This window comes from Leishmania martiniquensis, chromosome 33 (assembly GCF_017916325.1).
Source record: "Leishmania martiniquensis isolate LSCM1 chromosome 33, whole genome shotgun sequence".
NCBI classification, from domain to species: Eukaryota; Euglenozoa; class Kinetoplastea; order Trypanosomatida; family Trypanosomatidae; genus Leishmania; species Leishmania martiniquensis.
Genome location: NC_090168.1, coordinates 295,292 through 318,693, shown reverse-complemented (window position 1 = coordinate 318,693; position 23,402 = coordinate 295,292). Strand labels below are relative to the sequence as shown.

Here is a 23,402-nt window from a genome sequence, read left to right as displayed (position 1 = left end):
CAATCACACCACCCACAAGACACACACACAACCCCGATGTGCACCTCTTCGACTCCTCCTCCTCCTCCCCCTTCGGACGCTTCGATTGATCTGGTTCACTACCAATGCACGAGAAGTGAGCTGTAGTGCCCTGCTCGGCCTTGTCGACGAAGCGGTGTCGGGAGGTGGAGCCGAAGAGTAGACGCAGAGGAGGTGTACTCACTGCAAAGTCGGTGGAGGAGGGGAAAAAAGAAAATGGGCGACGAGGAAGGAAGGGTTGTCGTTGAGCGGCGTGGACGTGTCTCGCAGAGCAAACACCAGCGCCGTAGAGCAACTCGGCGGCCACCTGTGCAGAGACGCAGCTCCCTTCACACGAGGCACAATCGACTTCGTTGTCTGTGCCTGTTTCGCCTCCTTGATTCGTCGTTCAGGTGCACGAGGTAGAGAGGCGGACGGTTGGGGAAGAGCTTGAGGGGAGGAGCCTCACCGGAACAGCGCCGAGGAGGGCAGCGAAAAGACCATGAGACCCTCGCTTATCCGCAACGAAGGTGGCGCTGTGAAGAATCGGTGGGCAGGAGGGGGGGTTGGAGGATGGTGAGATGTCAAGAAGCTGCGCAAGCGAAGAATAGATGAGAAAGTGAAAGAAAAAAATGGCCGATAGCGTATAGACCGCACAGATATGCACACGGCGCGTCACAGGCAGAGTGGTGAGGAAAACATAGAGGAGAAAGACTGCTGGTAGAGGGCCGCCCGGGGCAGCAAAAGCGAGCGAGTTCGTGATAGGGGCGTGATTTGGACGGATGCCTTCACACGAGAGAGACGGAGAGACGAAGTGATGCGGGCAATGCCACCGATAAATCAAAATTGGTTACGTTGAGCCACAGAAATTGTACTGAGAGCACCGATATGAACCCGCGAAACTGAGGACGGTGTCGGGGAATACAGTCGGAGAAGACAAGCAAGTGTGTGTGTATGGGAGGTAAGGGAGGGAAAAGAAAAATAAGCGTCTGTCAGAATAGCCCTCACAGAGAGCGACGCGGGGTGTTACGGGAGACGCGGCACGTCTCCTCACTGCGGCCCTCTCAGCAGCCACCCAGGGCCTCCGAGCTGAGCAAGTCGTACGGCATCGGGCCGTCGGGAAGGGGTAGCAGGAAAGGGCGAAGGAGGCGTGGGGAGGGAATAGAAGGGTAGGAAGGCATGCGCGTAGCCGTCTCTCCCCAGCTGGAAGCGTGTTTAGCTGCTGTGACCGCTGCCCCTCGCTCCCTCCCTCACGAGCCTCGCTTTCTTGTATCCTTGAGCGCAGCCAAGCGGCTATGCCGCCTAAAGGGCCCGCCCCACCCCCTTCCCCCGTGCGCCCCCCTCACTGCTATCTCCTCCCTCCGCTTTCCTTCTCTCCTGCGTGTGAGTGGCATGCATGTGTCTGTTCGCCTCCGTGGGCCTGTGAGGTGACTCGGCATTTATTTTTTTAGCACGAGGGGGTGAAAGAACGGCCTGGCCAACAATGCGAAGACGCCGCAGTCACGACCCTCGGCCACCGCTTTTCCCTTCTCGCGCCTCTCTCCTAGGACAACGACGCAAATAGAGAAGCACCAATCCGTTCATCGCAGCGACGCGCGGCTGCGACAAGGGTGGCGTCATTCGTGCCACGGCAACTCTTTGCTTGACGCATGTCAAAGATCAGTCGTGCATGCGCGAGTACGGCGCTGCGCGCATCATCCGCTTCCTCTTTCGGAGGCACAGCAGCAGCAGGCTTTGCGCTGCCCTTCGCCTCCCCTGCTTCAGCACGCGACGCCTCCTTAGATTCCGGCGTCGGCGGCGAGCCTGGTGCTGTGTCGTCGATAAGGTCTTGAAGCTCAGCGAGAGTTGGTAAAGCAACTGGGGCCGAGTCAACGCGCTCCGCTGATGAAGATGCTATTGGTGATGCCTCCGCCGTATCGCGAACTTCGCTGAGCGGTGCCGCTGCAGCCGCAGCTGAGCCAGAGGAGCTTTTCTCTTCCAGTAGCGGCGCTTTCATGATACGTTCATAATAGTCGTCGGAGCCCAACTGACACGCGAAGGGCGACACGCCATTCCCTCCTGTGGCAGGGTGGCTTGTGCCCTCTAGGTGCCGCAAGTACGCCGCTAACGGGCCGTCGCTTTCGTCGCTGCTGCCGTCATCGTTGTCGTCTTTCACCTTCGACTGAGGCCCTGTGCCCATGCCCCCGCTGCCCTTCGCTGTTGGGCGAAGGTTGCGCTGTAGCAGTGCCTTGTAGGAAGCTGTCACGAAAACACCGACTTCCATGTCCTTCTCCGCTAATGCCTGAGCCCCGATGCTCTCTTCCTCAGCCTTGCGCTGCTGCTCCAGCCGCTTTAGCAGCGTCTTCTCCCTCTCCTCTCGGCGAAGGTGAAGCGCCGCAGCAATGGAGGTGCCAAACTTACCCGCCTCGCAGCAGGTGGAAGAGCCTCTCTCCGCCTCTGCCGAGGACGCAGCTGTGTTGCAGCTCTTAAGGGCCGCTGCGGAGGGCCCAAGCAGCTCGTTGACCCACCGGGCCCCGCGGGGGTGCCATCTAGCAGCATCCAGCTCAGCCATGCGGCGCCGCTGCTCCAGAATGGAGAGAGGCGCAGCGCCTTTCCCACGGCCGCTACTACAGGGGACGGCCGCTTTGCCATCGAGCGGCGCCGTCGGCGGAGGCGGAGGCGGGCAGATGGGCAGCGTGCCCTCGTCCCTCGAGGTCGTTGACGCCTCGGAGGAAGAGCGGCTATTCTCCAGATCGAAAAGCGACATGGCACTCGCCTTTGGCTTATCCCTGAAGCCGAGAACGGGGCTCTTCACGTTGAAGCGCTCCAATCCTGCTACATGCTGGTATGTTAACATATATATATGTAAATATATGTGTAAACATATATATATATATGCGGAGGTCCCCGTCCATTTGCCGGGGAAAGTGGAGAGAATGGGAGGAAAGCGGAGGGGCGTATCGCTGAGGTGCTTCTTGGCCTCATGGGCTCAGCCACGAAAGGCTACTCGAAGGGTCATACATACCGCCCTCTCCTCCATCGTCGAGAAAGGGTGATCGCCACCAACTGCTGAGACGAAAGCCACGCACTATGTTTGCCCAAAAATCAGTCTGCAGGGCGCCATACACTTAAACGAAAGCCTTCAGGCACCGCTTGCCTCCGCCACAACCCGACTTACGTCCTTGCCCTCCCGCGACCCAAAGAACGATCGTACGCCGCTCAGCGTATCCCCTAGGTTAACACTTCTTCGAACTAATCCATCGAATTCGAATAACCCACAGCCAAAAGCTCTCCGCTACCACCTAAGAAAAATCACATCATCAGCAAGGCTCTCGCAACGCACAGGCACACCAGGTGACGCCCGCCGCACCGCTCAGCACTCCCACGGCGGGCACCGCACACGCACAGGCAGCAGCTGCCGCACACAGACGCTCCCGAATCTAGGGGTTGCGAGATAGGGTCGTACCTACGGAATGCAAGGGGTCACGCCCAACCGACAACGCCGTACGGGGGTCAGCGGAAGCAGGGGTCCGCAGCGGCAGCGCACAAACAGCAGGCGCCGCATACACAGCCACGCGCGCCACCGGCAGCAACTCAGAAGATATGTAAGAGAGAAATGTGCGTCACGCGGATCTGAAACACGGACCATATCAGCCTCATCCCGGTCGCTAGCGGCAGCACAGCAGAGAGAGAGAGACAGTGGGGCGGGGCGTGGGAGGGGGGGAAGAAGCCTTGCCCGGCGTACACATGCGCGCACCCACCACCACAGCGCCTTTGCCGTTCAGTACCGCTCGGCATCACACAGGCGCAGCAGCAGCAGCAGCCGCTCGGAGCCGCCGGCACCCGCGAGGGTGGCCGGGACAATGAGGGGCGCCGCCGCAGGCCGCACCGTGAGAGCGTCAGCTGGTTAATTCTGCTCTTTTGGAAGATGAGAGGAGCGCTCTTCACACATCATCAGCAAGGCTCTCGCAACGCACAGGCACACCAGGTGACGCCCGCCGCACCGCTCAGCACTCCCACGGCGGGCACCGCACACGCACAGGCAGCAGCTGCCGCACACAGACGCTCCCGAATCTAGGGGTTGCGAGATAGGGTCGTACCTACGGAATGCAAGGGGTCACGCCCAACCGACAACGCCGTACGGGGGTCAGCGGAAGCAGGGGTCCGCAGCGGCAGCGCACAAACAGCAGGCGCCGCATACACAGCCACGCGCGCCACCGGCAGCAACTCAGAAGATATGTAAGAGAGAAATGTGCGTCACGCGGATCTGAAACACGGACCATATCAGCCTCATCCCGGTCGCTAGCGGCAGCACAGCAGAGAGAGAGACAGTGGGGCGGGGCGTGGGAGGGGGGGAAGAAGCCTTGCCCGGCGTACACATGCGCGCACCCACCACCACAGCGCCTTTGCCGTTCAGTACCGCTCGGCATCACACAGGCGCAGCAGCAGCAGCAGCCGCTCGGAGCCGCCGGCACCCGCGAGGGTGGCCGGGACAATGAGGGGCGCCGCCGCAGGCCGCACCGTGAGAGCGTCAGCTGGTTAATTCTGCTCTTTTGGAAGATGAGAGGAGCGCTCTTCACACATCATCAGCAAGGCTCTCGCAACGCACAGGCACACCAGGTGACGCCCGCCGCACCGCTCAGCACTCCCACGGCGGGCACCGCACACGCACAGGCAGCAGCTGCCGCACACAGACGCTCCCGAATCTAGGGGTTGCGAGATAGGGTCGTACCTACGGAATGCAAGGGGTCACGCCCAACCGACAACGCCGTACGGGGGTCAGCGGAAGCAGGGGTCCGCAGCGGCAGCGCACAAACAGCAGGCGCCGCATACACAGCCACGCGCGCCACCGGCAGCAACTCAGAAGATATGTAAGAGGGAAATGTGCGTCACGCGGATCTGAAACACGGACCATATCAGCCTCATCCCGGTCGCTAGCGGCAGCACAGCAGAGAGAGAGACAGTGGGGCGGGGCGTGGGAGGGGGGGAAGAAGCCTTGCCCGGCGTACACATGCGCGCACCCACCACCACAGCGCCTTTGCCGTTCAGTACCGCTCGGCATCACACAGGCGCAGCAGCAGCAGCAGCCGCTCGGAGCCGCCGGCACCCGCGAGGGTGGCCGGGACAATGAGGGGCGCCGCCGCAGGCCGCACCGTGAGAGCGTCAGCTGGTTAATTCTGCTCTTTTGGAAGATGAGAGGAGCGCTCTTCACACATCATCAGCAAGGCTCTCGCAACGCACAGGCACACCAGGTGACGCCCGCCGCACCGCTCAGCACTCCCACGGCGGGCACCGCACACGCACAGGCAGCAGCTGCCGCACACAGACGCTCCCGAATCTAGGGGTTGCGAGATAGGGTCGTACCTACGGAATGCAAGGGGTCACGCCCAACCGACAACGCCGTACGGGGGTCAGCGGAAGCAGGGGTCCGCAGCGGCAGCGCACAAACAGCAGGCGCCGCATACACAGCCACGCGCGCCACCGGCAGCAACTCAGAAGATATGTAAGAGAGAAATGTGCGTCACGCGGATCTGAAACACGGACCATATCAGCCTCATCCCGGTCGCTAGCGGCAGCACAGCAGAGAGAGAGACAGTGGGGCGGGGCGTGGGAGGGGGAAGAAGCCTTGCCCGGCGTACACATGCGCGCACCCACCACCACAGCGCCTTTGCCGTTCAGTACCGCTCGGCATCACACAGGCGCAGCAGCAGCAGCAGCCGCTCGGAGCCGCCGGCACCCGCGAGGGTGGCCGGGACAATGAGGGCGCCGCCGCAGGCCGCACCGTGAGAGCGTCAGCTGGTTAATTCTGCTCTTTGGAAGATGAGAGGAGCGCTCTTCACACATCATCAGCAAGGCTCTCGCAACGCACAGGCACACCAGGTGACGCCCGCCGCACCGCTCAGCACTCCCACGGCGGGCACCGCACACGCACAGGCAGCAGCTGCCGCACACAGACGCTCCCGAATCTAGGGGTTGCGAGATAGGGTCGTACCTACGGAATGCAAGGGGTCACGCCCAACCGACAACGCCGTACGGGGGTCAGCGGAAGCAGGGGTCCGCAGCGGCAGCGCACAAACAGCAGGCGCCGCATACACAGCCACGCGCGCCACCGGCAGCAACTCAGAAGATATGTAAGAGAGAAATGTGCGTCACGCGGATCTGAAACACGGACCATATCAGCCTCATCCCGGTCGCTAGCGGCAGCACAGCAGAGAGAGAGAGACAGTGGGGCGGGGCGTGGGAGGGGGGGAAGAAGCCTTGCCCGGCGTACACATGCGCGCACCCACCACCACAGCGCCTTTGCCGTTCAGTACCGCTCGGCATCACACAGGCGCAGCAGCAGCAGCAGCCGCTCGGAGCCGCCGGCACCCGCGAGGGTGGCCGGGACAATGAGGGGCGCCGCCGCAGGCCGCACCGTGAGAGCGTCAGCTGGTTAATTCTGCTCTTTTGGAAGATGAGAGGAGCGCTCTTCACACATCATCAGCAAGGCTCTCGCAACGCACAGGCACACCAGGTGACGCCCGCCGCACCGCTCAGCACTCCCACGGCGGGCACCGCACACGCACAGGCAGCAGCTGCCGCACACAGACGCTCCCGAATCTAGGGGTTGCGAGATAGGGTCGTACCTACGGAATGCAAGGGGTCACGCCCAACCGACAACGCCGTACGGGGGTCAGCGGAAGCAGGGGTCCGCAGCGGCAGCGCACAAACAGCAGGCGCCGCATACACAGCCACGCGCGCCACCGGCAGCAACTCAGAAGATATGTAAGAGAGAAATGTGCGTCACGCGGATCTGAAACACGGACCATATCAGCCTCATCCCGGTCGCTAGCGGCAGCACAGCAGAGAGAGAGAGACAGTGGGGCGGGGCGTGGGAGGGGGGGAAGAAGCCTTGCCCGGCGTACACATGCGCGCACCCACCACCACAGCGCCTTTGCCGTTCAGTACCGCTCGGCATCACACAGGCGCAGCAGCAGCAGCAGCCGCTCGGAGCCGCCGGCACCCGCGAGGGTGGCCGGGACAATGAGGGGCGCCGCCGCAGGCCGCACCGTGAGAGCGTCAGCTGGTTAATTCTGCTCTTTTGGAAGATGAGAGGAGCGCTCTTCACACATCATCAGCAAGGCTCTCGCAACGCACAGGCACACCAGGTGACGCCCGCCGCACCGCTCAGCACTCCCACGGCGGGCACCGCACACGCACAGGCAGCAGCTGCCGCACACAGACGCTCCCGAATCTAGGGGTTGCGAGATAGGGTCGTACCTACGGAATGCAAGGGGTCACGCCCAACCGACAACGCCGTACGGGGGTCAGCGGAAGCAGGGGTCCGCAGCGGCAGCGCACAAACAGCAGGCGCCGCATACACAGCCACGCGCGCCACCGGCAGCAACTCAGAAGATATGTAAGAGAGAAATGTGCGTCACGCGGATCTGAAACACGGACCATATCAGCCTCATCCCGGTCGCTAGCGGCAGCACAGCAGAGAGAGAGACAGTGGGGCGGGGCGTGGGAGGGGGAAGAAGCCTTGCCCGGCGTACACATGCGCGCACCCACCACCACAGCGCCTTTGCCGTTCAGTACCGCTCGGCATCACACAGGCGCAGCAGCAGCAGCAGCCGCTCGGAGCCGCCGGCACCCGCGAGGGTGGCCGGGACAATGAGGGGCGCCGCCGCAGGCCGCACCGTGAGAGCGTCAGCTGGTTAATTCTGCTCTTTTGGAAGATGAGAGGAGCGCTCTTCACACATCATCAGCAAGGCTCTCGCAACGCACAGGCACACCAGGTGACGCCCGCCGCACCGCTCAGCACTCCCACGGCGGGCACCGCACACGCACAGGCAGCAGCTGCCGCACACAGACGCTCCCGAATCTAGGGGTTGCGAGATAGGGTCGTACCTACGGAATGCAAGGGGTCACGCCCAACCGACAACGCCGTACGGGGGTCAGCGGAAGCAGGGGTCCGCAGCGGCAGCGCACAAACAGCAGGCGCCGCATACACAGCCACGCGCGCCACCGGCAGCAACTCAGAAGATATGTAAGAGAGAAATGTGCGTCACGCGGATCTGAAACACGGACCATATCAGCCTCATCCCGGTCGCTAGCGGCAGCACAGCAGAGAGAGAGACAGTGGGGCGGGGCGTGGGAGGGGGAAGAAGCCTTGCCCGGCGTACACATGCGCGCACCCACCACCACAGCGCCTTTGCCGTTCAGTACCGCTCGGCATCACACAGGCGCAGCAGCAGCAGCAGCCGCTCGGAGCCGCCGGCACCCGCGAGGGTGGCCGGGACAATGAGGGGCGCCGCCGCAGGCCGCACCGTGAGAGCGTCAGCTGGTTAATTCTGCTCTTTTGGAAGATGAGAGGAGCGCTCTTCACACATCATCAGCAAGGCTCTCGCAACGCACAGGCACACCAGGTGACGCCCGCCGCACCGCTCAGCACTCCCACGGCGGGCACCGCACACGCACAGGCAGCAGCTGCCGCACACAGACGCTCCCGAATCTAGGGGTTGCGAGATAGGGTCGTACCTACGGAATGCAAGGGGTCACGCCCAACCGACAACGCCGTACGGGGGTCAGCGGAAGCAGGGGTCCGCAGCGGCAGCGCACAAACAGCAGGCGCCGCATACACAGCCACGCGCGCCACCGGCAGCAACTCAGAAGATATGTAAGAGAGAAATGTGCGTCACGCGGATCTGAAACACGGACCATATCAGCCTCATCCCGGTCGCTAGCGGCAGCACAGCAGAGAGAGAGAGACAGTGGGGCGGGGCGTGGGAGGGGGGGAAGAAGCCTTGCCCGGCGTACACATGCGCGCACCCACCACCACAGCGCCTTTGCCGTTCAGTACCGCTCGGCATCACACAGGCGCAGCAGCAGCAGCAGCCGCTCGGAGCCGCCGGCACCCGCGAGGGTGGCCGGGACAATGAGGGGCGCCGCCGCAGGCCGCACCGTGAGAGCGTCAGCTGGTTAATTCTGCTCTTTTGGAAGATGAGAGGAGCGCTCTTCACACATCATCAGCAAGGCTCTCGCAACGCACAGGCACACCAGGTGACGCCCGCCGCACCGCTCAGCACTCCCACGGCGGGCACCGCACACGCACAGGCAGCAGCTGCCGCACACAGACGCTCCCGAATCTAGGGGTTGCGAGATAGGGTCGTACCTACGGAATGCAAGGGGTCACGCCCAACCGACAACGCCGTACGGGGGTCAGCGGAAGCAGGGGTCCGCAGCGGCAGCGCACAAACAGCAGGCGCCGCATACACAGCCACGCGCGCCACCGGCAGCAACTCAGAAGATATGTAAGAGAGAAATGTGCGTCACGCGGATCTGAAACACGGACCATATCAGCCTCATCCCGGTCGCTAGCGGCAGCACAGCAGAGAGAGAGACAGTGGGGCGGGGCGTGGGAGGGGGGGAAGAAGCCTTGCCCGGCGTACACATGCGCGCACCCACCACCACAGCGCCTTTGCCGTTCAGTACCGCTCGGCATCACACAGGCGCAGCAGCAGCAGCAGCCGCTCGGAGCCGCCGGCACCCGCGAGGGTGGCCGGGACAATGAGGGGCGCCGCCGCAGGCCGCACCGTGAGAGCGTCAGCTGGTTAATTCTGCTCTTTTGGAAGATGAGAGGAGCGCTCTTCACACATCATCAGCAAGGCTCTCGCAACGCACAGGCACACCAGGTGACGCCCGCCGCACCGCTCAGCACTCCCACGGCGGGCACCGCACACGCACAGGCAGCAGCTGCCGCACACAGACGCTCCCGAATCTAGGGGTTGCGAGATAGGGTCGTACCTACGGAATGCAAGGGGTCACGCCCAACCGACAACGCCGTACGGGGGTCAGCGGAAGCAGGGGTCCGCAGCGGCAGCGCACAAACAGCAGGCGCCGCATACACAGCCACGCGCGCCACCGGCAGCAACTCAGAAGATATGTAAGAGAGAAATGTGCGTCACGCGGATCTGAAACACGGACCATATCAGCCTCATCCCGGTCGCTAGCGGCAGCACAGCAGAGAGAGAGAGACAGTGGGGCGGGGCGTGGGAGGGGGGGAAGAAGCCTTGCCCGGCGTACACATGCGCGCACCCACCACCACAGCGCCTTTGCCGTTCAGTACCGCTCGGCATCACACAGGCGCAGCAGCAGCAGCAGCCGCTCGGAGCCGCCGGCACCCGCGAGGGTGGCCGGGACAATGAGGGGCGCCGCCGCAGGCCGCACCGTGAGAGCGTCAGCTGGTTAATTCTGCTCTTTTGGAAGATGAGAGGAGCGCTCTTCACACATCATCAGCAAGGCTCTCGCAACGCACAGGCACACCAGGTGACGCCCGCCGCACCGCTCAGCACTCCCACGGCGGGCGCCGCACACGCACGGTAATAAAGTGTGCGGGCAAAGATGAATGGGTGGCCCAATCACAGGAGGAAAAGGCTGGAAGAAGAGCAGCTTGAGGAAGAGATAATGAGGGAAGATGGAGGCGGAGGCTTAGAGGGTATGCAGAGCTGCGGATGGTGGTGCTCGCAGATCGCAGAGCGGGAACGGCGACGACTTATGCCTTTGCACTGAAGCGCTAGTGCGGGAGGGGGTGAACCTCGTGGGATGCGTCGAGCTCCGTGTGCGCAAAATGGTGTCTGCGCCGCGTGGAAGTCATGGGCACTTCGAGAGGAGCATGTTCGCAATGTCGTGGCGTTTAGCGGAGAAGCTCGGATGCATGGAGACAGAAAAGAGCAGTAAAGCCCACTGTATCGCTTTACGGTGCATGGCGTGTCAGTGAAGACGTACGGCGAGGGCACAAACAGAGACGTGAGCGGCCGTGCTCTCCGGTTGCGCGCGATGCAGATGAAGAGGGGCGAGAAAGAAGCAGCCGGCACCGGGAGAGACGCTTGCTAAAGACGGAATAAACGCGCTGCTGCCACTCCGAGCAGCGTCCACTTCGATGGTTCGGCCAGGTACTCGATCAGACGCTCGCGAATAAGCGCATGCGATGCCTCCTCCGCCGTTGCAGCTTCCAAAGCTCTGTCTGGGGCGCCAGTGAACGTCTCTGGATCGTAACTTGGGGACGAGGGGGCCGCAGCACGGACGGCGCGCTGCAGTTCTGCGACATCCGATGGCGAAAATTCGGCGTGCAGGCCACTCGCCACATCGCTGCTGCACCTCCGCCAGCACCGTCCCAATCGTTTCAACAGAGTCGCCGCATAGCGCAATGGGTGCGATCTCCAGGCGGACACCATATCCTTCGCCACGAGTGTCCTCTCGACGGCCCGGTAGCGGAAGGCATTGCCCACCTTCTCGCTAAGAAACACACCCTGAGGGAAGAAGAAAAGTACATCGAGGGGCGATGTGTTGATGCCAACAACGCGCACATTACTGGGCAGATGCTCCAGCACCCATCGCTCAAAGCGATAGGGAGTCAGGCACGACTGGGTGGGGGAGTAGAGCAGCTCGCATGTGTAGAAGCGATCCTCCAGCGTCTCCCGCACCGTCTCGAGAAAGGCCGTTGGATAGGAAGCGCCGCAAGCCATGGTGTTCCGTCGTCCCACGTCGAACCACCCGCCCATCCACTGAGCTGCTGCCAAGATGGCCTCGGAGGCTGAAGCCCATGAGGAAAAAGTTCCAGAAGGGCATCGCTGCCGCCGGTACGGCCGCACCCGCCCTTCCTCTTTGTCACTGTGGATGCTGTCACCGACGGCAGCCCCAGCCGTGACGGACGCTCTCTTTGTCGCAGCCTCAGCAGATACCGCAGCGCCCACTTCGACCCACTCCACCGCCCTCGTGTTCTTTGGGTCCAGAGCGCTTTGCTGAAACTGCACCTCGTCCTTCAGTTGCCTTACGTACCCGGCAGCAGCGCGCCCCTCCACAAGTATAGTACACGGGGCCGCCCGCACAATACGCGCAGCCCAGTTGCGCAGCGCTGCGGGTGAATAGCCGCTGCCGTGCTTGGGGGGTATCAGCACAAGCACGCTGCGCCAGCACCAGGGCGGATAGTACGGTCGATACGCAGCCACCTCCTCCTCAGGAATCAAGGACACGGACACAAACTGCTCCTGCACAAGCTCCTCGAGCAGCCACCGCACATAGGCAACGACCAGCGGGTGGTTGCTGCTGAAGCTCACCACACGGCCCTCTATGAAAAGACTTGAGAGGGTCGCCGCGTGTGCCATTACACAGTAACGCACGAGAGCCTCCGCCTCCGTCCACTGCGCGCTACCGTAGGTAACGGCCGCTTTGCGATTGCTTTGCGGAACGTAGATGAAGATGGGCACTGGCGATGCCTCGCCGTCTTGATTCAGTGGGCAGCCCTCGCCACGGTTGTCGTTGCCGTGGTAAGCAGCGTCTATGAGCGGCTCTGACTCGAGCGACACCGGCGGCAGGCGGCGCGAGGCATCGCAAGCAAATTCAACTGAGGTCGGGCGCGTCGAAGAAGCGGGGGACGACTCCGCAGAGAGGGAGCTGGGCTCTAGCGAGACAGATCCGCTTCGCCGCCGAGGGCGGCGACGTTGGCGGCCACGCGGCGAGACGCCGTTCGTTAAACGAGCTGCTATTTCGTCGTCAGCACTTGCCCGGGGCTGCAGTCCCTGCACCCGCTGTAGCAGCGACTTCCCACGCAAGCGAGCTTGGTGGTGGCCATGGAGTACTCGCCCCGCATCCAGCGTCACGGTGGCCTCCGTCGCTGCGTCCTCGATGGTCTCTGACGTCTCGGGATCCCAGGTGTGCGGCGCCGGGATCTGCTCTGCGGTCGAGTTCAATTGCGCGTTCATCTTCGTCGAAACAGTAGTGTGCACATCAACCCAGTGTTCGTTCCAGCGGGTTGGAAATACGTCTGCCACGGTGTACCGCTGTAGGCGACGCACCACAGCGAAGGGCAGCTGCATCCGTGCTAACGTATCCTGGACATCGGCCAGGCAGTGGATCCACAGAAGCAGCGAAAGACAGAGATGAAGGCGTGCGGTGTAGGGTAACGCATGGCATAGCTGCCAATGCGCCTCTGTAGCTTCTCGTCCAAAGCGCACCTTTGGGTCGGCACCCCCTAGCAGCGTTGCCTTGCCACGAACTTGAATGTAGACTGGCGTCGACAAGTCCGCTGCATCGTGCGCTGACGGCGAGGGCCGAGGAGTTGGTGCTTCGATCAAGTATGCGCCACGTCGACCGAGGTCCTTCAGCAAAGTCCAGCGCTCTACTGGGTGCATGCGCATCCACATGGCGCGCCGCAGCTTCGCGGCCCGTGAAACGGAAGTGGCACGCATGTGTTCTGGCTGCTGGAAACGTTGATCATGCCGATATCGGTACAGAAACATGAGAGCCACGGTCGGAATGCAATGCGCAGACGTGCCTGCTAAACTGCCGTAGGACCCACGTGCGCAGCATCGACTTGAAGCAATGCGCCGGAGCATGATCATCTGCCACGCGCACGTCCCAGCACTGAAAGCCGGTATGCATTAACCAATGAACGAGTGCTCGCGCCGAAGTGGGCGGGCGCACATGAGTGGGCCGTCGGGAGGCAGAAAGAGAAACAGAAAGAAGTTTGGGATGCCGCTGGTGTATAGACACGGCGCACAATGCCGTTGGCATACGCAAAGCGCTGCCGCTCGGTTGCTCCCTCCTAAAGTGCGCCTCACGCAGCACCGTTGTGCCTGCGTCTCGCGCTGGCGTTTGCCTTGCGAAATCGACGCAGCGAGATGGCGCGCATAGCTGCGCAGCAACGGCGAAGAAGGCTAAAAAGAGAGCAAAGATAGAGAGGTGTGCCCTAACCTTTCATGCAGGCCCCACCCGGTCGTCTTCTTGGCGCTCGAAGTTTCCCATGGTGAAGGCCGGCGCGTGCAGCGCAGAAGGAGCAAACGATGTGGAAATGCGAGGCGCTGCCAGGAGCGTACAGGTGCGAGCGCACTGCCCCAAATCCGCTTGGCGCCCATTCATCCATCTCCCCCCCCCGCCCTTCCTCTCGTTTGCAAATCAGCGCATGGCGTTCTGCGAGTGTGCCGAGTGAGGAGGGGCCCCAAAAACAACAGTCTGATTAATGCCGCGGCACTGACATGCAGGTAGCGAATCCGGGGCACATACGCGCACCCAATCGCTTTGCTCCCCAACTTCGGAACGCCAACGAGAGAAAAAGGAAGAATGGCGGTGACAGTGGTGACTTGCGCTTTGCTGCTCCTGCAAGCACAGCACTATCCTGTGGCCGCACTTGGGGAGGCGAGCAGGGGTGATAGAGTGCCGCACCAGAGGTGTGTCTTCTGCTGATGTTTAACGCTCATTGGCCCTCACGCCTTCTCACATTCTCAATGTCTCCTTCGCACATTCGAGGCCCCGCGCTATGTTTGAAGAGGGAAGTGGCCTTCATCTCATTCCATCTAGAAGCGCAGCCCTTCGTCGAGCAGCCCAGTAGGCGCCGCTCTGTGAGTTTGCGCCTACGGGCGGGCGTTTGTACGCACTTCGGACTGCATTCTTCTTTGTCCCTCCCACCCCACCCGCCCCCTCGGTGGGGCAGGTTTGCGCTGCAGGCTCCGCCTCTTCGTGAGATGCTGCGCAGGCGAATCACTCGTACGCGCGAAACGAACTGAGAATGGGTGCCCCATCGGCAGTGAGAAGCGGGGACGAATGGCTGTGGGCTTCTCTTGCATGTCTCTTCCACTAGTGGCACTCGCGAAGTCTCGCAGCGTAGCCCGCGAAATCCATGGGCTTGCCGTCCACGATGTCCTGCAGCAGCAGCGTCTTAATAATGTGCAGCCCCTCACGCTTCGCTGCCACGGCGTTGCAAGACGCCACGTATTGAGCATGCACATTCCTCGACTGCGCCACGTACGCTGTGTACCGCGAGTTCCGCTCACGGTCCTCCTGCGCCCGCTTCGCGGCGGCCGCCTCGCTCGCTGCCTTCTTGGCCTCGGCAGCGCGCAGCGACGGTAGCAGCCACGGCTTGCTGTAGTTGAGCCATGGCTTCTGATTCCGTGGTGCCTCAGCTGCATCGCCTGCGGAGTCACTGGCAAGCACGATCGGCGCCTGTGCGTATTCCTTTGGGTTCAGTCCAGGAGAGGTGGCCGCCGCAGCGAACGGCAGCGCTGACTCCGTTGCGTCAGTGACAGAGGGGATGGGAGTAAGGGCTGGGGCACACCGCAGCAGGTGCTCAGCCGGCAGAGGCGGGTAGTCGCGCACCGAAGCGCACACGCCCTCGTCGTCGTCCTCGCCTCGCCTTCGCTTGAGGTATGGCTCTCCAGACTGCAGATGCCGGTGCAGCGCGCGCAGTGCTGCTGCGTCGTGGTTGGAAGCAGGCACAAACCGAAGCGAGAGGCTGTACAACCAGTGCTGCACCTTTAGGTGCCACAGAATGCAGGCCGCGCTGCTCTGTAGCAGTTCCGGGTGCAGCGCCGACAAAGGCGCGTCCGGGAGCGCCAGCGCCCGTGCGGCTTGACAGAACACACGCAGATTACCCTGACGCTGAGATAGCAGCGGATTCGTTGACCAGTTCAACAGCGAGAGATCGATGCAGTGGCTCGGGAAGCAGGCGGCCAGGACGAGAGCGTAATCCGCACCCGTGTAAAGGTACGGCGCTACCCATCTAGGAGAGTCTGTGTGCCGGCAGCCTACGGAGGAGGCAGCTTCGGTCTCGCTTCCCTGCCGCTGGTCTTCTATGTGGAGCGCAAACGGGAGGCGTCCAGCGTACCATCGCATGAACGCCGCGATTTCCTCCCTGGTCGGTGGTCGCGCGTACGGGCTGGACGGCGCTGTGATGCGATGCTCGGCAGACGGCATGGCGTCCTCGATCGCATGCACCCCGGCCGCTGCCTCCGGCCCACAGCCGCGGCTTGGAGAGGAGGCAGCAGTTGCTATGAAAACGAGGCCCAGGCAGAACAGTGAGCAGAAACCACTGCAGTGCAGCCTGCCGCGTCTCCAAGAGCAAACTTCGACCCGTCGAGTTTTGCCGGCGTCAAGAGGCAGAAGGGCAGTGGAAGCAGCGCCCTTCGCACTCCACAGATGCACAGAGCCCCACACGCCAAGAGAAAAAAAAACAGCTGCAGCCAACGGCACCTGAGGGAGGGGAGCGGGTGGCGTCTTGTCTGGATGACGCGCCCCCTCCCTCTCGCTTTCCGGTAGGGTGGCCGCAGGGACGCGAGGAGTCCTGACTGAGCACTGGTGTGCGCCAGCGGTGAACCCGGTGATCGGGCTGGACGGGGGGATGGGAGGGGCAGCACGTAAACTGATGACGTCGAATAGAAGGAGAAAGAGGAGGTTGAGGCGAGGGATAGTGAGAGAGAGAGGCGCGCAAAGACAAGAAGCACAGTCGCCCCCTCAGAGAAGCGGAGTGCGGCTGTGGTTCAGAGCACAGCACATCACTTCGGCCACGCTTATACAGCCATGTGCACGTGCCTGCAGGTCATGATATAAGGGCACATCTGCAGCTCAGCGCCCTTCAGTAGGCGTGCGCCGTCTGCGTTCGAATGAGGGCTACCCTCCCCCTCCTCACCTCTCCCCGTTGGCATCGTTTCATCGCGAATCTGTTCCGTTTTTGATTCGCTACTCCTTTTCGGCCATTCATCCATCCATCCAACACCCCTCTCAGCGTGCCCACACGCGCACGCTGAGGCAGACGTGACGCCCAGCAACGAACGCAAAGACTCCGCCACGTCTAAAACAGATCGTGGATGAGATCGATGTCGTCGTCGTCGGTGCGCGGCGCCTTCTCACCGACGGTGCGCCCGTATCCCACCTTCTGCGGGCGTGTCTGCAGCCACGCTTCGATCGGCTGCGGGGTCGTCGCAGCGCTTGAGAAGGCGCGGTACACCACCACCTCTCCGGAGCTGAGGCCGGCGAAGACGCAGCCGTCAGCGCGACTGGTATCCGCGCATGCGCAAAGAGCGTCCTCGTCCTGCATGCCGGCCTGCCAGACAAACGTCGGCTCCAGGCGGTAGCCTTCCGTGTAGCGGTAATGCACTACGTGTCCGCCCTTTCTGTGCGTGTAGCCGGCACGGCTCGTGCACGTCAGTAGCGTGGAAGGGTCACCACCGCAGCCAACCGACAGAGCGGTTGTGTCGAGCACGTGAGGCAGCCCAGTAGCCGCCTCGTGTACCACAGCTTTGGGCGCACTAGCGGCACCGCTGCCAGAGAGCTGGCGGAGGTCGATCAGCTTGACGGTAGTCCCCAAACGGACAGCAAGCGCGTAGCTGCCAGAAGCACCAGAGGCGCCCAGCCCCTTCTGCCCCAGCTCCATCATGCCGCCCACGTGTTTCTCCATGAAAGGGTCTTCCACCACCTGACAAGGACCCGCAGGTGCTGCTGCGGCGTACACGTCCACCGTGGCGATAGCCCCTCCGGGGCGGTACTTGGTCCTGCTGTCCCACAATTGCACTCGTCCGTCTTGCCCACCGCTGGCAAAGACGCGCCCCAGTCCGCTGTGAAAGTGATCCAGGCTGGCCACGCTCTCCACAACACAGGTGTCCGTCACCTGCCCCGATCCGTGCTTCACCGCGTAGGTGCTGCGCTGCTTGAACGTGGCAGTGCTCCAAAGCCGCACCGTGCCATCTTGGCTGCCCGTGAAGAAGGCGCCTGCGTCGTGGGTGTGCGCAGCGACGCACGTGACAGGAGCGCGATGGCCCTTGCACTGAACCACATCCAGCAAGCCACGCTCCCCGGCCGCGCAGTACCCCGACTGCTCCCCCGACGCCCGCACTAGCACGGGGCTGTCTCCGTCTTGGCAAGCGACGAAGTACGCGCCATCCCTCGCGCAGGCCAAAGCGATGATGGGCTGTAGGCCGGAAATGCGATTCACAAACGGTGTCAGAACCCGCGTTGGCTGCACGCGATGTGATTTGAGAGGAACAGTGAAATCCCACATGCACAGCTGTCCATCGTCGCTGCCGGCGCACAGCGTTGTTCCAGCTGGATTGAGTACGAGGCAGCGGACGCGGCCCTTGATGTCGCTCTGCAAGCGGTAGCCACCGTCCAGATCGCTGCCCCCATTTCTCGAGACCAGCAAGGAGGAGGAGGCGGAAGCGACAGTCGCCGCCCTAGGAGTCGAGGCAGAGAGAGACACCAAAGTTGTGGCTGCTGTGGACGCCTGCTCCGTTTCCGACCTCGACGAAGGCACCAATGAAGGGGCCACAGCATCTCTAGGAGACGGCGGTGCCGCGATTGTGTGCACGGCCACCTCTGCTGGATCGTACTCGTCCCCGCTACTGCTGCCACTGATGTTCATGAGTCCTTGACGCCCTTTTGCCCTTTTAACGGGGTAAAATCAGTATGCGTGCCCCTCTGCATGCATAGATGCGTGTTTAAGTTTTGAAAGGGGGCCGAGCAGAATAGGCGGGTGCGTTCGTATGCATTCGGCCGCATACGGCAGCACCATCGCCATCAGGAGAGAAGGGGGAGGAGGGGGCCACGAAGTGAACGCAGCAGGGATCGCGTCGCGATAGACACGCAAGCACACATCCAAAGCGCAGAGGACGGTCGCGTGAATTACGCCAGTGTGTGTGTGTGTGTGTGCGAGGCGGGAGGGAAGGCAAAAATTGTGTTCCAGAACGGAGAACCACTTTTGAATGGGTTGGAGAAGGGAGAGGAGAGGATGCGTGCCGCGATGCCCATAGGAGCCGCCGCAGGGCTTCCCACCATATCGGCACGGCCTTGCAGACGCCTTCGAAGCCTATACAAGTAGCTGAGTACCAGAACGCGCCCCACGCAGCATCGAGCACGCAGCACCAGCAATGCAACCACGGCGTGCACGACTACCAGTGGCGCAAGTAGACGACAGAGCTACACCAATCCGTACAGCCCACCCAGCTCGCGCCGATTCGCAGGACCGTGATGATTCCCTACGGTTATGTGTGTATGCCCTTTTTTTTTCGTGGGGGAGGAGGGGTAGGGGAGAGGGTCAGAGGAAATCAAAAAGAAAAAAGAACGGAGCAAACGGCGTGAGGGCCGACCAAAGCCGCGTCAGACCGGCGTGCCTTCTCTGCACCGCAGCGGAGGAGAGGCTGCAGACGTGGCGAGCCTTCGACATGACCGGTGCGCGGCACACAAGAGTGCGTACGGATGCCGTCGGCTTACCAGTTCCAACGGTGTGGCGCGTCACCGGGCTTCACTGTGAAGACGGAGCGCAGGTATCCGGCCTTCTCCTTCCCCTGCACGTCCTTCTTGATGGCCGCAATGAGGGCCGTGTCGATCTTCTTCTGCAGCTGGGCACGTGCGTCAGACACCACAGCCTTCTTCTCCGCCTTGGAGGTCTTCTTGGCAGCCTTCTCCGCCTTGGCCTTCTGCTTGTCGCCCATGAAGTCCGCCTCGCTCTTGACCGGCTTCTCCGCCTTGGGGCGCTGGAAGACCTCGGGGGTGATGGCCGACGTGTCCATGCCGGAGATGTCGACCTTGGTGCTCGTGGCGATGACGTAGCGGGAGTCGATGCGGCGGATGGGGACGCCGTTGTACTTCATCGGGCCGGACACGACCAGCGGGCCGTTGTGCGGCAGCTGCTTCAGGATGACGGCGCGGCGGCCGCGAAAGCGGCCAGCGAGGATGATCGCGATCGCGCCCGGCGCACAGCTCTTACGCAGAGTCGTGTACTCGGGGCTCTTGCGCGACACCTTCTTCGCGGCCTTCCTCTTCATGGCAGACGCAGCTGACTTGGTGGCGGCCATTTGCAACAACTTCCGTGGAACCCACACTGTGTACACGCACCAGGAGATTGGCAGCAGAGGAAAGTGAGGGAGAGAGAGGCACAGCGACGTGTGGGCATGCGCAGCAAGACAGAAAGGGGAAGAACAGTTGTGGGAAAGAGAAGTGTGTGTGTATGTGTGTAGAAGAGGTGCCGCCACTGCGGTTGACCCGGGTGCGGCGAAAAACTGAGGGGATGGGGGGGCGCCACAGGTGCGCGCGCCGAAAAAAAAACACGGCACCCTTGCACGGTGCGCGGCAACGTCGAGCCGACCACGACTGAACTCTTGTGGCGCCCTTGTTCATGTGTATCGTGTGATGCAGGGTACGGAAAGTGCGCAGCTGTAACGCGCACGTGTGGTGCATGTCGCGCCGTTTTCCATGACTCGCAAGCGTATCGGCGAATCCTCCTCGTTGATTTGTTTATTTTTTCGGTAAGTCACACACACACACTTCCACGCGCGTATGTCATTCCTCTCTACGCGTACGATGCGATTTGTGGAAGAAGAGGAGATGTGAAGAAAGAAGCAGAGGTGCGCCAAGCACATCATTGCCGTACCTCAGGAAAGGATACCACGAGTGTGTGTCACTGAATCGATCGCAAGAGGAGAAGATGGCAATGCCCCCCCCGCGCTCCACACACACAGATACACACTACCCACGTTCAGTAGCTGCCCCCCCCACTCACACACGCACACGCCTACCCCGCCATCTTCTACGCACACACACACACACAGGCACATGCCTTCCGATCCCTCGCATGCCCTTCTCCCCTAGCCACCGCGAAGCCGCAAGGAAACCGATACGCGTGAGCCTGTGAGCGATGCCGCCGCTTAGAGTAGGCTAACCGAGGGAGAAAGGAGGGAAGGCCGAGGTGGAGACGTGACGGCACCTCACCTTACGCCTGCCGCGTCCGTTGCCGCTGTGGATGTCGTGATGATATGAAGCGCAAGAGGGAGAGGGAGTCGTGTACGTATGCAGGTTTCGCAGCGAGAAGAGGCAGCGGTGGCATTGCCATCGAGAAATGGTGCTTACACAGAGTCGCATGAGCCCCCAAGTGAGCACACGCCTTTGCTGCCCCCGCGCCGCTCCACCTAAGAAAGGAAGAAAACAAAGAAAGAGGGATACGAGCGCTGCCTCATATGGCGCCGTAACGCGATGCCCAGGGCACCGACTTCAGTATCGGCCGCAGTTGACGAAGTAGAAGAGCACCGACACGGCCATCTGCGCCGCAGCGAAGCAAAAGAAGAGCGGCACCGCCTTCTCAGGCTTCATCACTGGTGAGAGGGCGAAGCCCAGAAAGCCGCTTGCACTCGAGGCGGCCCAGTACAGCCCCATCACTGTCCCCCTCATCCGCTCTGGGGCGTCGCGGTACGCAACCTCCATCACACTAGGGTCCACGAAGGCAGAGGCGAGCCCTTGCAGAATGTACGGCATGACTAACCACCCTGCCGACAGCTTTCGTTGGCCCTCTCGGAGCACGTAACGTTCGTCGCTCTCATAGTAGCCGCGGCTGGTGATAAAGCACTGCAAGAAGCCGCACCACAGCATTGAGGCGCACATGCACGCGAACCCCGACACAATGCGAAGGCAGGCGGACGGAACTCGGTGCCGAAGAACGCGTGGGAGCAGCCACTGATCCCAGAGAGCCAAGAAGAGCAGCATGGTAGCGGTGTTGATGTTGTTGAAGAGCTCTTCAGGGGCGCTTACCGGCATCTCCAGCGCCGCGGCCTGGTACATGAGGTTCGTGCTGAACTGATTGCAGATCAGCCAGTAAATAGGCAGTGCTATGAAGGCCTTGCAGATCTGCAGCGTCGCGCGACAGTCTGACACCCAGAGTGAGGTGCCAGTGGCGTCGCCGTCAAGGCCTGAAAAGGAAGCACTGCCGCTCAATGCGTGCGATGCGGCGGTCGGCTGCTCGAAGCTCACCGCCCCTTCGTCCAGATCGACGTGCGGGGCATCAGCGATGCCCCATGACCCGGATGAGACCGACCGCAGCTTCAGGCTCGCATAGTCGAGCCAGTCCTCGGGATCCGATATGCCACCACCGCGGCCGGGCACTGCTTGCGCGGTGCCCCGCAGCACCGCCCACCTGTTCTGCAGCGCGAGCACAATCACGCGAACAAGCACAAAGTTGGGTGCGGGATCGTTGCGGGGCAACCAGGCAAAGCACCAGCAGAGCAAGGCGCCGCCGACGCCGACCGACAAGGTCGCCAGCAGGAAACTGTAGTAATAGCCAGTTGTGTGCTCCTCACTCCCCTGCACAAGGCGTCGGCTCTCAAAGTTGCGCACGAGCGGGGCAACGAAGGTGCCAACAAGGCCGCCGGCGTTTCCCACCCAGTAGGCGTACACGAACAGGCGAGAGAGGGCCGCCTTCACGTGCTCTTCGCCGCAGTGAGACGCGGCAGCATCTATGCTGTTAGTGGCGCCGTAAAACGAGAGGCCACCCATCGGCGCGTCTCCCGCTGCTGCAGTCACACCCGTGGCGGCACTTTCGGTCCTACTAGCCGAACTCACCCCCGTCTCCGCATCGTCGCCGTCAAGGATGGTTGGCGCCTCATCGAAGGTGTTGCGGTAATGCAGCACGACACAATCCGCCATGATTGGATTGGTGCACACTTTCATCGAGCCGTACCCGGCGCTAAACCCCAGCAGCGCTAGAGCGAACAGCGCCCTACTTTCCCATTTTGGATTGAGGGGGAAGGAGGTGTAGAGCCATGGGGTAGCGGAGACGTACAAGAGAAGCAGTGCGGTTGTGTAAGCAGCTACCGCCATCGCAAGCACACGCGGCCTACCGGCCCGACTGTCTGCCACGCCCGATGCAAGGAATGCCGCAGCGGGGACGAGGATGTACACGATGCTGATCAGCGCATTCGCCATCGCAGGACCCGTTTGAAGCATGACGGTACAGTAGGTGAAAAGCGAAAAGGCAACGGCGTAGTAGCCGAGGCGCTCGACAAACTCGAGACTGAGCACAGCCCAGGCAGCGCTTGGCAGCCCGAGAAAAAGGCCCATATCGCTGGACTCGCTCCGTGCTTTGTGCGCGTCGCTGTGGGTGCGCTACACTCCTGTGGCGGCGAGAGAGGTACCAAGGTCGAGCGGAGAGCCGCTCGCGCCTTCGACTGTTTATGCTGTGGTCCAGCACGAGCCACAATCCGCATGTGTGCACCGGAGCTGTGGAGGGGAGGGATGGGAGGCGGGGAGCGGCACACGTGAGGCGTTGGCCGCGCAGCGCTCCAAAAAGAGGATGGGGCGCACAGACGAAAGAGGGTAAACAGAATAGCATCCCGTTCATGGGATTCACGGAGCAGCACACATGCTCAGAGAGAGAGAGAGAGTGCATCGAAGATTCGCTGCCGCTCTCTCTCACATGCTACTCAGTGCTGATGTGTTTGTATGGTAATGGTGGGGAGGGGGGGAGGGGCGCTTGTTGGCAGAGGTGGGCAGGACCCATCGCTGCATACCTGGAATCTGTGGATCCGGCAGGGTTACGCAAGCGGAAAAAAGATGCGAGCTCAGCTCTGCGCAGGAGCCTTCAGATGCGCACGGGCATTTATATTTATATACAACGACAAAAAACACGAAACGTGCACAGGGGAGGGGGGAATGAGCAAGTAGAGTGTGCCACAGCCGCCAGCGACGTGTCAGTAAGCCCTTGCAGAGCCAGCAGGAGGACCAAGAGCGTGACATCAGAGAGAATACGCATGTCAGGGCACTCCTAGAACCAGAGAGAGACACACACATACGAGCACACACACGCACCAAGCAAGTATGCTCACGCACACACCTCCTTCGCACTCTTCGCTTTT

The 23,402-nt window shown here is 62.0% G+C and overlaps 6 protein-coding genes across 6 annotated transcripts; all 6 read right to left on the bottom strand.

The window, feature by feature from the left end:
* Positions 1-1,540: 1,540 nt before the first annotated feature.
* LSCM1_02564 (uncharacterized protein) lies at positions 1,541-2,743 on the bottom strand (the record flags this gene model as incomplete). Its single annotated transcript, XM_067320147.1, has 1 exon — positions 1,541-2,743. One exon carries the CDS (start codon positions 2,741-2,743, stop codon positions 1,541-1,543), a length of 1,203 nt encoding a protein of 400 aa, XP_067175522.1.
* An 8,104-nt stretch (positions 2,744-10,847) lies between these two features.
* LSCM1_02563 (uncharacterized protein) lies at positions 10,848-13,358 on the bottom strand (the record flags this gene model as incomplete). Its single annotated transcript, XM_067320146.1, has 1 exon — positions 10,848-13,358. The coding sequence occupies one exon, from the start codon at positions 13,356-13,358 to the stop codon at positions 10,848-10,850; it is 2,511 nt and encodes an 836-aa protein (XP_067175521.1).
* Positions 13,359-14,589: 1,231 nt separating this feature from the next.
* Positions 14,590-15,705, bottom strand: LSCM1_02562 (uncharacterized protein; the record flags this gene model as incomplete). Its single annotated transcript, XM_067320145.1, has 1 exon — positions 14,590-15,705. One exon carries the CDS (start codon positions 15,703-15,705, stop codon positions 14,590-14,592), a length of 1,116 nt encoding a protein of 371 aa, XP_067175520.1.
* An 874-nt stretch (positions 15,706-16,579) lies between these two features.
* Positions 16,580-18,145, bottom strand: LSCM1_02561 (uncharacterized protein; the record flags this gene model as incomplete). The annotated part of the gene is made up of 1 exon (XM_067320144.1): positions 16,580-18,145. The coding sequence occupies one exon, from the start codon at positions 18,143-18,145 to the stop codon at positions 16,580-16,582; it is 1,566 nt and encodes a 521-aa protein (XP_067175519.1).
* Positions 18,146-18,989: 844 nt separating this feature from the next.
* LSCM1_02560 (uncharacterized protein) lies at positions 18,990-19,577 on the bottom strand (the record flags this gene model as incomplete). Its single annotated transcript, XM_067320143.1, has 1 exon — positions 18,990-19,577. The coding sequence occupies one exon, from the start codon at positions 19,575-19,577 to the stop codon at positions 18,990-18,992; it is 588 nt and encodes a 195-aa protein (XP_067175518.1).
* A 1,192-nt stretch (positions 19,578-20,769) lies between these two features.
* Positions 20,770-22,608, bottom strand: LSCM1_02559 (uncharacterized protein; the record flags this gene model as incomplete). The annotated part of the gene is made up of 1 exon (XM_067320142.1): positions 20,770-22,608. The coding sequence occupies one exon, from the start codon at positions 22,606-22,608 to the stop codon at positions 20,770-20,772; it is 1,839 nt and encodes a 612-aa protein (XP_067175517.1).
* Between the last annotated feature and the right edge of the window lie 794 nt (positions 22,609-23,402).